Here is a 13377-nt window from a genome sequence, read left to right as displayed (position 1 = left end):
AATCAGGCCATTTTGCACCCTGCAATGAATTCGGGGAAGATACCCTTAAGTTTAAAAGATAAAAAAAGGGGGTGTAAAAAGCCCTCAAAAAAGTTAAAAAATGCAGGTTGTAAACAGACCTGCATTGGACAAACACAACACATTAAAAAGATAAGGAAAGCTTAAAAGTACCTCAGAAACAGTAGAAGAGACCTGCTCTTCTCAAAAATCTACAAACGTTGCTTAAAACACTGACATGATCACCCAACATGGATGACAAGTCCGTGGGAAGGTTAAAACTCTGTCTCAGGTTGTTAAAACTGGCACATTCAAGAAGAATGTGTCGAACACTTAAAACAACCTCACAACTATGGCACAACGGAGGGTCCAGTCCTTGTAGCAAATGGCGATGTGTTAGACGGCTATGTCCAATTTGGAGCCGTGTTAGGATCACTTCTTCTCGGTACGAGGGACGAGATGAAGAACGTCAAGCACCAGTGACGGGCTTGATAGTTCGAAGCTCTAAAAACCTCTGCTGATATTCTACCATCGGTGTTTCTGCCTTTGGTAGGGCAGTAAAAGACAAGTCGATAGAAGGTGCAGGAAACTCCCAAGTTGGGAGAGGAGGTAAGAGAGGAGAGACGCCGGGCAGATCACTAACAACACCAGGTGCTGATAGGATCTCGTCTGCACGAACACCAAATGGTATAGTGGCATGAGGATGTAGCCGGTACAAAGCCAGCCTTCTTTTGTTGGAGACGGTGTCATATTACGGATGCGAGCGCATCGAGCGAAGATGGAGAAAGTAATTCAGGACAAGCCGCTGTCTTCGCAGATACAGCTCAGATGACTCGACATAAATTTGCGACGGGACTGGTACGGAAAGCACCGGTTCATACTCTAATACCACCATGACGGACTGTGTCTAGAATGCGAAACCGAGAAGGACGGCAGACAAATTCACAACACATCCATAATCCAGCTTCGGCCTGATTAAATTGAATAATGCTTTCTGAAAATATTCTTAAAAAATATATTTTAAAAAACATCTAAAAACTGTTTACTTACATATTGGCGAGTATTTTGTAGTTTGAGCAACGTTTCGAGGTTCCTACACCCATGTACCCAGATGAAGTTCGATATACTATTACCACATTCGTTTCAGAGAAAAAAGGGTGTTCAGGAACTTGAATCACCCTGTATTACTTGAGCATGTATTAACAATTGTTTAATGAATAAGTAATAAAAAATAAAATCTTTAACAAGACACCACTTAAAATTATTATTAACGCTAAATAAAAAGAATCTTGAAAAAATATAGCTTGCCCGGACAAGGGTTAAAGAAATGTGATGAGTTAGCATGACTCAGTAACTAGCCTTTGTTATTTTAAACTGGTATTACACAAGCAGCGGTATGAACCTGTATCGGCAAACGATGGTATCCGCTAAGCCCTAACAATAACAAACATTGGGGACACAAATCAATCTGTGGATTAGAGAAATGGAGTCGAAGAGCCTACTAATCAGCTGTACATGGAAGTTGTAAAACCTTTGGCAAATTCCCAGTCTTTTCCAGACCAAGTCATTAAGGCAATTCTTGTATTTAAACATGAAAGAAGTCACTACACTTTAGCTAAACATCCACTTAGAATCTCATTTAACCAAATATTTAGAATATCCACTTCAAATGTTAAAAGTAATTACAAGAAGGGAAACACTTGCCATATTGCCTAATGGTTGACTGATTTGCTTTATTTTTACTTTGCTTTTTGTGCCACTTTTGGCTAATTTGCGAAGATGGGGATGAGTGATGACATGATGAAATTGATGAATGGACAATCACATAAACAAAGAATTATTCTTTTTATAAAAAGTACATAAAAATTGTAGCATAAATAGTACATAATTACAATATTTAGTAATATCTATAAATAATAAACCTAATAACACAAACTACCAAAAACTTGCAACAAAACAGTGGTAAATGCCAATACCTACTTATTGTAGAAGATTTCCACTTTGAAAATAGTTCAAAACATGACCCCCATTCTTAGAGGACATACAAAATATGCAATTTATACTGTAACTACTGGTTATACCCAGTATATCAAACTAAAGAATAGTTTGTCCACAACAAATTAAAATATTTTAGCATGACCTTTTTTTTCTTTGTTCGAAAACACTACTTCTAGTGCGCTACTACGTTTTTCGAGAAGGATGGTAAATTTCCCCGATACAGTATTTTCATGACTTTCCACAAGAAGTAAGTTCCTTGGCTTTTCCAGGATTTCCAGACTGGAATCTGTTATAAGGAATCATCAAGAGTAAAGCTGTAAGTGCCAGCAGCACATGTATAATAAACATAGTTGAGGAATTATGAGAGTGCATGAAACGTGAATCAAATCAGTGATGGTGAATAATTTTTTTTAAAATTAAAATTCAAAGCTTTCCCTGATCCATGGCCTTCTTCTTCCTGCACAAAATTCAAGGTGCACTTGCATACATGTATGATTGTCCCGTAAAGGCTTACTTACCTTTAAAATTAGTATCTCTTAGTTCTTCTACGAAGCCTAGATGAGACAGAAGGATGTTTGTGTCTAAAACAATGAACCATTCCCCGTTTTTACACTCTGGTGCTTTAGAAGAATGATCACTAAATACCGTTGGGTCAGGTGGTTGATTCATATCATCCTGGTGCTGGCTCCTGAATTCCTGTATCTTTAAACGAGAAAGAAACTATGAAATAAATAAGGTAAAAAGCAAATTTAAGTGCAAAATTAGAAAAAGCACAATTTAGTTACACCAGAATTAGAGCATTTGGAGCTTAGGTACGTTTAAAATGCGAAATTAAAACACACATACTGACAAAGTACACTTTAAATGTGATCATAATATGGTTAATGATGTGTCGATTATTAAAAACTGGGCAGGCAATATTTAAAAGGATATTGATGATGTGTGTGAATCAAGTTTTTATGCACTATTTTCCATATTCATTAACTTGAAAATCAAAGCATCCCATCATAGCTGTAATGTGTAAATTCCAGCATTACTAAAGCATAAATACAGTATATGAGTTATTAAATTTATATATAGATTGAGCAATCTAAGCAACAAGTTATTTTCTAACATTCTCCTCTCCCTTCCTTCCCCTTACACACACAGAGGTGATACAAACGTCATTTGCTTTACCTGTTTGAGGGTTTTCTTCTATGTAAGGCAAAAAAAAAAGAGAGAAAAAGCCACGATCAACTAAATTTGTCAGAAAGAACTCCAAGATTAAAGAGCACATTACTAATACAGGCTGTCTATCAAAATAACAAATCCAAAATTCTTGACATTTCTTTTCATTTTCTTAATCTTTATTTATACGGCCCCTACTTAGATAAAGTTGGAAATTAGCAATTTAGAAAATAAATACTTATGAAAACCCCTTACCAAAACGGCAGTTAAGATGAAAACTGAAGTTGTATTTAACAAGGGAATTATACTTGCTATATCTATTAATGCATCACGGATTGCATTTGGCACTCTACAGAGGCTCTGGCATCTGGACTCTCAGAAAGTATAATCTTATGTGGGGCTCATGTTATCATCCCTATATATTTGCGAATGTCTCTTCGTCCATCTTATCTTACAAACATTCAGCCTCATCTTCGCGATTAGCCAAGAGGGCAGAAAATTGATTAATTCATTTGCTTTATTTTACTTCACATTTGTCCCACTTTTGGCTAATTTGTGAAGATGGGGATGAATGATGATGTGATGAATGGACACTCGCAAACATCCATGCCCAGGCCAGTATTTGAACCTGGGACTCCTGGCATCGTAGCGTGATGCGCTAAGCATTCCGGCACGGCGGCCAGCAAGAGGGCAGAAAAGTGAAGTAAAATAAACTAAATCAATCAACCAGTCATTGAGATAGCAAAAATTTCTGACCATAAGTATAATTTCTTGACTTCACCTACTTGTTGATTTCTTTACTTTTTCTTGACATTCATGGCTGGTAGACACCCTGTATTATAAGCAATTTTTTATTTTTATACCAGACAGGAATAATAAAGAAAAAATAATGGCAAATGAACTGTGTATGGAGTAAGTGTCAGAAAACTGAATACCAGCCCCGAAAGTGAACGCTGGAGAAAGATAAATTAGAATCACTTAAAAAATCTTGAATTTAATGGTTAAATTTTTAAAGATAAAAAAGGTAAAGTGCTCCCCTGTGCATAGCACCATGCCATGAAGGTGTATAGGGGGTGTGGGGGTAACGCCCCACTTTCTTGATCTGGTCGTGAGTGGGGGTGATGTGATCAGCATCACGCCCCTGACCGCCTTTACCCCCCAGGGTTTCCCCCAGGTACCCATGTTATTCGACGCTGGGTGGGCACCGGGGCCGCTTCCATCGTTAGAAAAGTTCCTGGATTTTTAAATTTTTAAAGTGTGTCATGAATTCAAATGTTTTCCTACCAAAATTTTATAAAAATTAAAGGATTTTGTTTCCTTTGTTTAAATTTTTTTTTTTAAATCCTTCAACTAAATATAGCACAAATTAAGAGGAGAGCAGGTTAAAAAGAATGCATTATTCCCACTCAAATGAATGTGTGCACTGGTAATATTCCAGTGAAAACTGTTTGCATTAAACTGTACTACGGTTAAAATTTTCCTTTTCCATCCATCTTAATAAGTACTGTGTACGCATGTAAGAATTTTTATGAAGAAAATGGAAATGCTTGGCTTGTACAATTACCATCACTGGGTAAGATCATGTATTAAAGAACACACAACACTTCAACTACCTCTGTAAGTAATTGCATGATGATTATGGTGTGATACTTACATCATCTAGGATCATCTTTTCTTGCTCAATCTTTTCTTCTTCGACCTCCTCCCATTCCATTCCACCTTCATCTAATGCTGGAACTTCTTCACTTTTGAGTCTCATGTTATCTGAAAGATTGCAGGAAACTTATGTAAGTCACTGAAGGCAACAATAATTGGCTTTTCACTTTACAATGGCTCTGAATGTTTACATTGCAGTTACCAAGGTAACAGAATGTATTCAATGATGCAAGTTTGATAGGAGCCTCAGTACAAATGCAATGAAACATGTTTATATTGATATTTTGGCATTTGTAAGTTGAAAAACCGTTTATGTTACTCAAAACAAAGTGAAAAGAAATTCACCACATTAGTTTATGGTCAGGTGGGTTTCAGGCTGTTACTTTTCACACTTCTTTGTATATATAACCAAAAAGAATTACCAAAATCATTCTGGACATAAGCAACTTCACTTAATGTGGGCCAAACTTGTGGTCCAATTATCATAGTTATTAGAGGTTACCAGAATTTGACACAAATCCCTATTTGAATTTTGGTTACTTGGAAGTCTCCTATGTCTGTCTACCACTGTAGGTTAATTGTGATGAGAATAATTCCTGATTATATAAAAAATATATGAAAGGACAAATACAATGAAACCAATGCTGGCAAAATGACACTGCACTGCTCCTAAAATGGTTCTCATTGCACCTGTCATTACAGAACGTTTGTTCTAACCATTTTCAATTTGTAATATTTAATTGGTGAAAAACTGATTGATTGATTTTCTGCCACTTTTGGCTAATCGCGAAGATGAGGATAAGTGATGATGATATGACAAAATTAATGAAGGGACACTCACAAAGAAAACCCATTCCGAGGCTGGGATTAGAACCTGGAACCCCTGGCATCATAGCATGCTGTACTAACCACTCCACCATGTAGGCTGGTTAATTGGTGAAAAAAATGTAGCAATTTTGCATCAATTATAGCAATCTTTCAGTCAATTTACAAAATTCTCTCTAGGGAACATGAAAAAAACATTCATATCTTAATCAACCATGATCCATGAAATAAGGAGTTCCTGTCTGCAAATTTTTTTTTTTTTTTGGTGATAAAAAGAAATAATGCAATTCTAACAACACACGCAATACTTTGTAAAATTATTACGTAACCAGTGCAATGTATATAAGGCTTCCCTTCTATAGAAACAAGGATTCAAAGCAGAGTCCTAGAACAAAGTTTTAGCATAAGGAATTTGGATCTTACTATTTTTATAGTATTCATTACAGTGTATGTAAACTGTAACCAATTTATTTTGTTTATTCAAATTTTCTTGCATAAATCCCACTCTGCTTACACATCTAAAAAATCTTGCATATTAAAAACTACAAGTTACGAAACCCAACTTAAAGCAATCATATCTGGAGGCAAGACTATCAACAATTCAACATGTTCCACCACCAAGACATTAGACTGAATTATAGAGAGGATAACAAGCAATGTACACATTACAGAAGAACTGCAGGTGTTAAGTTTAGTCTCTCTTTTCTTTGATACTCAAAGCTGAGAGGTTACACAAGTAAAAACTGGATTTCAATATACTGATATTTCCTCAAACATAAAGTGAATTCTGTACAAAACATTTACAGCTTTCTCTACAGGTACTCAGCATCTACCCAGCATCTCATCTATGAAAGGAGTTGTAGATAACAATATGTTTCAAGAGGAGGGTTCCAGTTTAAAGTGTAAAAAAATAAGAAGAAAAGGTAAAGGAATTGAACAGTAAGAATTATTTCAAATTTTGCTTTTGGCTTATTAACATTTGCTTACTTTTAAAGGGAGTCATCATTACTGGGGCCAAGAAAGTGTGTATGCAAATAAATAAAAAAGTAAAAAGGAAATGAAGTGGTGGCCTGTGAAAATATTTGCATGCTTTAAAATAATATTGTCACTTTACAAGTACACACATTTAGTTAAAACTTCCATGCTCTCAAAACTGACATTTCTACAAATTTGTCCAAGCTTATATATAGTACTTAAAAAGTTACCATATATTTACACATAACTTGTTCGTGGTATTGTGATACACAATTCACCAAGTTGCAGCATTATGTGCAAGAGTATTTTGAAGAACTCTGAACATTTTTATGCTATAATGAAAAAAGAGAGACTTTACAAGATGAAAAAAATCTTAAGTATTTATTAAAATAAGTTACAAAATAATATTTTTGTCTATTACATTCATAAGTATCATTTTCACAATATTATTTTAGAAAAAGTCCCATTGCATTCATGTTTTTCTGTACGTCTAACAATTCTAATGTACAGTAACAAATTAAATTACCCAACAGAACCGAGGCTACGTTCAACACTTTGATCATAGAGAATATAGAGGACACACAGGACCTGTCTAGTTGGTTATATAATGCAACACCGACTTGTCTACTTCATTGATTTGGTGTCTGCATCATTTGCACTATGTTCTGGAGAGGTGCAGCATCTGTTGAATATTCTAAACTTGAACACCGCTTTTCGTCTACTTGGTTGATCGTCATTCCCTTGCATCAGCCTGACACTAGTCCTATCTAGTTTGCTGCACTTTTTGACTTGCTTTGACTCTCTCTGCACCGAAGCATCTAGTTCGTTGATTTGGAGTCAAGTAGTGTATTTGGTGTCTGCACAGTTTCCACTATCTTCCGGACAGGTGTATGTGTGGTGTATGCTAACTAATGAAATGACCGTTCAAAGCAGAAGACAGGCATTTGTTGAATCTTCTGAACTTGAACACCGCTTTCAGTCTAGTTGGTTGAACATAATTTCCATTGCACCACTCTGACACTAAGTGTCAAAAAGTGCAGCCAACCAGACGGGGCTATTGGGATACACCTGCACCACACCTAGAGTCAAGAAGTGCAGCGAATTAAATGGACGTAATGATACAGTTTAATGTAGTACAATGCGTATCATGTTCTCCAAGGAAAAAAAACATTATGTGTGTTTTCGAAGCTACACTTTACAATCTCAATACTTCAGTGCTTCTCATAAATATGTAAAAACCATTCCTGTAGCAGTATAAAATGCCCCCCCCCCCACACACACAAACAAACAAAAGAAAACTTCTGCAGTATTGAAAATAGCATTGTAATTCTGTTAAACAATCAATCATATGAAAGATAATCAAATAAAAACAATCATCAGCAAGTACACCAGAACCATAACATTTCCTGCTTCATCACAACACTATTTCTATATAGTAAAAAAAAAACAACAAAAAAAAACAACTTGCCTGAAACTAGCTCTTCTTTTTCTTCTATTTCACTCTTGTCATCGTCTGAAACTAAAACGTATTTTACTTTTATTTGACTATTGTCATCCTCTGAAACTAACTCCTCTTTTACTTCAACATCACTCTTGTCATCATCAGTACTGCAGGATATGTCTATTACACTCTTGTCATCATCAATAATGCTGGATAATTTTTCTACTTTTGGCTCTTCAGTTGGGGTTTTCTGAATTACTGATGCGACATATTTTAATTCCCTGTTTATCTCTTCTGTCAAACTGGCTGCTTTTTCACTTAAATTCAACTCCTTATTTGGTAATATCACAGTGGAGGCTTTGCTATCTGTGGAGTTTGTAGACGTATGACCAAAACTAGATCTGTCCAGTCTTACCTTCTTAGGTGGAGAACGAGACTGTTCACTAGAATTATCTATAGACTTCCTTCTCCACTTCCTCGTCCTTACAGGTTGCATCTCAACTTTAACTTCACAATCACTTTTTTCACTCTCGTTGTCTTTACACGTGCACCTCCACGGAATGCTCTTTTCACTATCTGAACACGCTCTACATCTATTAGGGGGAGACTGGGATGGGATTCCTCCATTTGCAATTGTCGGCCTTTTTCTCTTCAGACACTTTTCTCTAGCTTCTTGGTTATATAATGTGATTGAAGTGGGAGGTCTATGAACTGCAGGTGGTGGTAAAGCCTTCCTTTTTGGTACAGTCTGAGGAGACTCTGTTGTCTGAAATAAAAGTATGTAATTTTACTGCATATTACAAATTTGATTAAACAATACACACAAAAGATCACATAAATTTCAACTGCAGCCACACGTGTAGCAGAACTCATAACATTTATGCAAATAAATTAAGAAATTCACATGAAGCATGAATGTAGAACTTGACACTGATAAATAACAAATGTTTCATAAATGTGTTCCAATAATTACAACAGACTCAATTTCATTTAACCTTTTGCATCCCGAGCACCTAGCATGCTCGTAGTTTTTACGTTATAATGTCGCTATTTTTGGCTGGATTTGCAATTTTCTTCTTCTACATTATTGTTAACACTCATATTAAACAATTATGACTCTTGCACGTCTTGGTGTCGAACAAAAAAAGATGGGAAAATTGCTGCTTTTTTTGTGCGGCTTCCTCACAAAGAAGATAGAATTCTGACAAACAAAGGCCACATTTGTTAGCAATTCTTTTCTTCCACCACTAGAAACTAGATGGGTGAAAAGTTTGCTTCTCGGTACCCAAGGTCACAAGGAATTTTCCCCATGTCGCCACAAGGGGTGGGGGGAGAAGAGGGGTTGAGGAAAACTGTGCTATTACAAAGAAAAGTTCGAAAGCAAGCTGAAAACAGGTCTTTGTTGCCAAGCACATGTTTTTCAAGTTGCTGCAATGTGACCTGCATTGCCTAAAAATAGGAAGGTGCGGCAGATGCAAGAAAGGGGAAGATTTGGCGCACTTTCGTCACCCCTTATCCTGGCTATCGTTCTAGAAACATCCCGTAGCTCAGCGGTGGTGGTTTCGTACGTGCATCAGTTGGCTTTTTTTGTGGCAAGAGTCAGTGGAACACAGACATGTCGTTTTAGGGGTACAAGTAGTGTTCTATTGGTCATATGATAATAGTGCAATTATTTCAGTGTTCCTAAAACTCTAGCGATTATTTCCCATGCTCAAGGTCCCGGGTTTGATCCCCGGCCGGTTCAAATCCGGGAACTTTTCTAACGTCGGAAGCGGCCCCGGCGCCCACCCAGCGTCGAATAACATGGGTACCTGGGGGAAACCCTGGGGGGTAAAGGCGGTCAGGGGCGTGATGCTGATCACATCACCCCCACTCATGACCGGATCAAGAAAGTGTGGGGCGTTACCCCCACACCCCCTATACGCCTTCATGGCGTGGTGCTATGCACAGGGGAGAACTTTACCTTTTTTTTTACCTTTTTTTTTTGTTACAATGTCTTGTACTTTTTGTGGGGTTCATCCCCCCTCCCTCCATATATACACAACATATTTATGGTTCATTCCGAGTAAAACGATATATCATTTGTCTGTCTACGGCAATTAGCATCCGATCTACAGTTGCTTGAAGGTAACTATACATTTTGTTGAAATTCGAGACTTCAGTCACTGGCACGCAGACATGTCGTTTTGGGGGTACAAGTCGTGTTCTATTGATCATATGATAATAGTGCAATTATTTTCTTGTTCTTAACACTCCAGCCATTATGCTCAAACTTCCTTTACCACAAATATATTTCCATGTGTATTGTTATAATGTCTTGTACTGTGAGGTTGTTGTAAACTAAAAATAAACTATTTCATTTTAAAATAATACATTTGCAATTATTTATTATATTATTACAGTAACACCTCGTTAATCTGGACCCCAATAAGTCAGACTGCGCTTAAGGCAAAAGGCAAAAATAAAGAAATGCAGAATGCAAGGTTTTAAATGTGGCTAGAAGTCAACAAGAGAACTTCCCAAAGAAAAGGCAGTCAACCACTGATGAAATTCTGTTTCACACTGACTTTGTACTGTACGTATAGTGTATTTAGGGCTATGCCCTTTAAATACACCATAATAAACGTGTTTTGTTGCTATAAACAGAGTTTTAATGCACTTTCTACTGTTCTTTTACGTTATTTTAGTTAATCCGGACTTTCGTTAAACCAATAAACTTATCCCCCCCTAGTCCGGATTACTCTATATCCTTGGGGAGACTTCATGTCAATCTACTGGATGAGTAGTTACCCAGATGCATTATTAGTTGAGCAGCGGCAATAAAAATTGGGCATCTAGATCCTGAAATACTCGCAAACTGATTTTAATAGCAAATTTTGAATTGTAACTTCTACCACCGCCATGTTTTTTAATTCCGTACAATTAATATGAAGTGTTATTACGTACCACATTCAAGAAAAGTTTTGGGGAGGAGAATACTTTAGGCAAAGTTTACATAAAAAAAAAAAACAATTTTTGGAATTTTAAAAACTCAAGGAACAATTTATTGTTTGGAATATGAAAATGAAGATCTAATCGGCTTCCCGAGTTTTACACTCAAGTTTTGATCCAATGCATTTTTGTTTGGTAGTGCTGCTGGAATATTATTAAGTGAAGCTTTTTTGCTATAACAATAATCTTTATTTTGGTTGACTGTAATGAAAATTCAGTTGAGGTAGTCAACTGAAATGTTCGCCCTTTTCCTTCCAACAGCCATGTGTGCATTTGATTTTTTGTGCTCGCTTAGTGAAGAATAACGATGTGCATGCATTGAGATATGACCACGAAGTTGTCAAATTTCTTTTTAAATTTACAAGTTCTTGAAAGCATATCTTCAAATCATGAACACATGTATACAGTGTGTTGCAAAACAACTTCAACAAAATGCTTGAGTGCTGGTAGATATCATAGAAACACGTAACATTTCCTCATAAACATTACCTCGAAAGTGCTTACTGTCTGTGCTTAAAATCTGATCTGTATGTATGCAACTTAACACAGCAAATGATCGCTCTAGCATAACTTCCAGGAACGTGTGGCAGGGTTGCCACTAGCGTACTTTGTCAAGAGAGACAACTTCAAAGCAACTTGAGTAAAACCCAAAAGATTAATTATACTTGTGATGTTGTAAGAAGCATTTACAGTATTAATAAACTGAACAACACAAATAATAGGTGGACTGAAATTCAAGAGTCTTCTTGCTAAAATGTCTCCATAGTTGATTAATTGATTTGCTTTATTTTACATTGCTTTTCTGTCACTTTTGGCTAATCACAAAGATGGGGATGAGTGTGATGATATGATGAAATAACAAAGCCCAAGCTGGGATTTGAAGCACACACACGCCTATCGTTGTAGTGCACTCAGCTAACCACGGAATGTTTTGAGTGCCATGAAATACTAACAATCGCAAGGGACATGTGCAGCAGAGGAAATCTACAATTGAACAAATACAAACATAATGTGTTCGCTGCCTCGTTTCAAGCACAAAATCACACCTATGAATTCTAGTGTTATTGCTAATCGAGTTCGTCATGTAAAAAAAGCCCTCATTCTGAAACTAAAATAATGGTGATGGCAACACAAGACAACAAAAAGCTCCGCAGAAGAATACTTTTGAGCCACCTTGGTAACCGAACACATTTGCTAATTGACACATTATCTCGCTACCGAAGGTTCGGGATAAGAGTCCTAGCCTAGTAAAATTGTCACTGGATTATTCATCCTTGTAGTTACGATATTCCTGAAAGGGCAGAAAAATGACGTAAAGTGACAAAAATTGAGATTCAAAAGGATTATCCTGGATCCTGTTGTACAATCTCGTGCATCTGCTAAAACAACGTTGTTTCCAGGGTGAACTAAAAGTTGACATTTCGGTACCTTCTGAAAATGTATTCTTACATTCCAATGTTGATATCAAGTTGACATAATGAATGAAGAATATGTACAATTTATGACGTGTGCTCAATGGTTTCCTTATCCTTAATAATCTTTCTCATTCAATAAGAATAAGACACAAAACGAGTTAACTAATTCCCATATGTGAAAAGAGCATGAACTATGACAATGTCTCTTCATGAACCAATGTCAATTGATATCGTGTGAACTGCTGAATAAACTAGTGCAGGCTCTGAATTCGCTGTAATTAGTCTTGAATTTCAGTCTGCCCATTCTTTGTCTCGTTCAGTTTCTAAATACTGTAAATGCTTCTTACAACAGTGCAAGTGTAATAAATCTTTCGGATTTTACTCGGTAACCCTGTTGTTTTACAAGTCATTTCTCTTGACCAATTACGCTAATTGCAACCCTGCCACGTGTTCCTGGAAGTCATGTCAGAGCGATAGTTTTCTGTGTTGGTTTGCATACATACATGTTAAGATTTTAAGTGCTTATGGCGCAGAAACTAAACATTTTTGATGTAATGTTTATGAGGAAAATTTACTTGTTTCTATGATATCTACCAGCATCAAGCATTGTTGATGTTTTGTGACACCCTGTATATGGTTATTTTCTTTTAGATGTTATTGTTTTTGTTACGGTGCTAGGTTTAATGCTGCCAGCAATTTGGATATGTTGTTAAATTAGGTATGACAGATTTGATGCTTTTAGCATTTCAAAATATTTTTCTAGCTGATGAATGTGTGCATATAATGGTATTTCATGGAAAAAAGAAATTGAGGACCCTTGACTGGCCATATCCGATCAAGAATTAGGCCATGACCCCACGCCCCTTGTAAGTAAAAAAAACCTCGTATCTCAAGTGAGTTTTCGCAATTTTT

The 13377-nt window shown here is 36.5% G+C and overlaps 1 protein-coding gene across 2 annotated transcripts in view; it reads right to left on the bottom strand.

The window, feature by feature from the left end:
- The window catches only part of Swt1 (Swt1 RNA endoribonuclease), a 118564-nt gene that overhangs the window by 45200 nt on the left and 59987 nt on the right, over nucleotides 1-13377 (bottom strand). For both annotated transcript variants that reach the window (XM_083135544.1, XM_083135543.1), the window contains exons 3-5: nucleotides 8087-8825; nucleotides 4817-4926; nucleotides 2514-2697 (exon numbers count right to left, since the gene is read on the bottom strand). In XM_083135544.1, coding sequence (XP_082991670.1) covers nucleotides 2514-2697; nucleotides 4817-4926; nucleotides 8087-8825 — 1033 coding nt within the window. The remainder of the gene's footprint in view (nucleotides 1-2513; nucleotides 2698-4816; nucleotides 4927-8086; nucleotides 8826-13377) is intronic.

Source organism: Lepisma saccharinum, chromosome 14, assembly GCF_977018435.1.
Source record: "Lepisma saccharinum chromosome 14, izLepSacc3.1, whole genome shotgun sequence".
In the NCBI taxonomy this organism is placed as follows: domain Eukaryota; kingdom Metazoa; phylum Arthropoda; class Insecta; order Zygentoma; family Lepismatidae; genus Lepisma; species Lepisma saccharinum.
The sequence above is the reverse complement of the archived record's forward strand: the minus strand, read 5'-3'. Positions and strand labels throughout refer to the sequence as shown.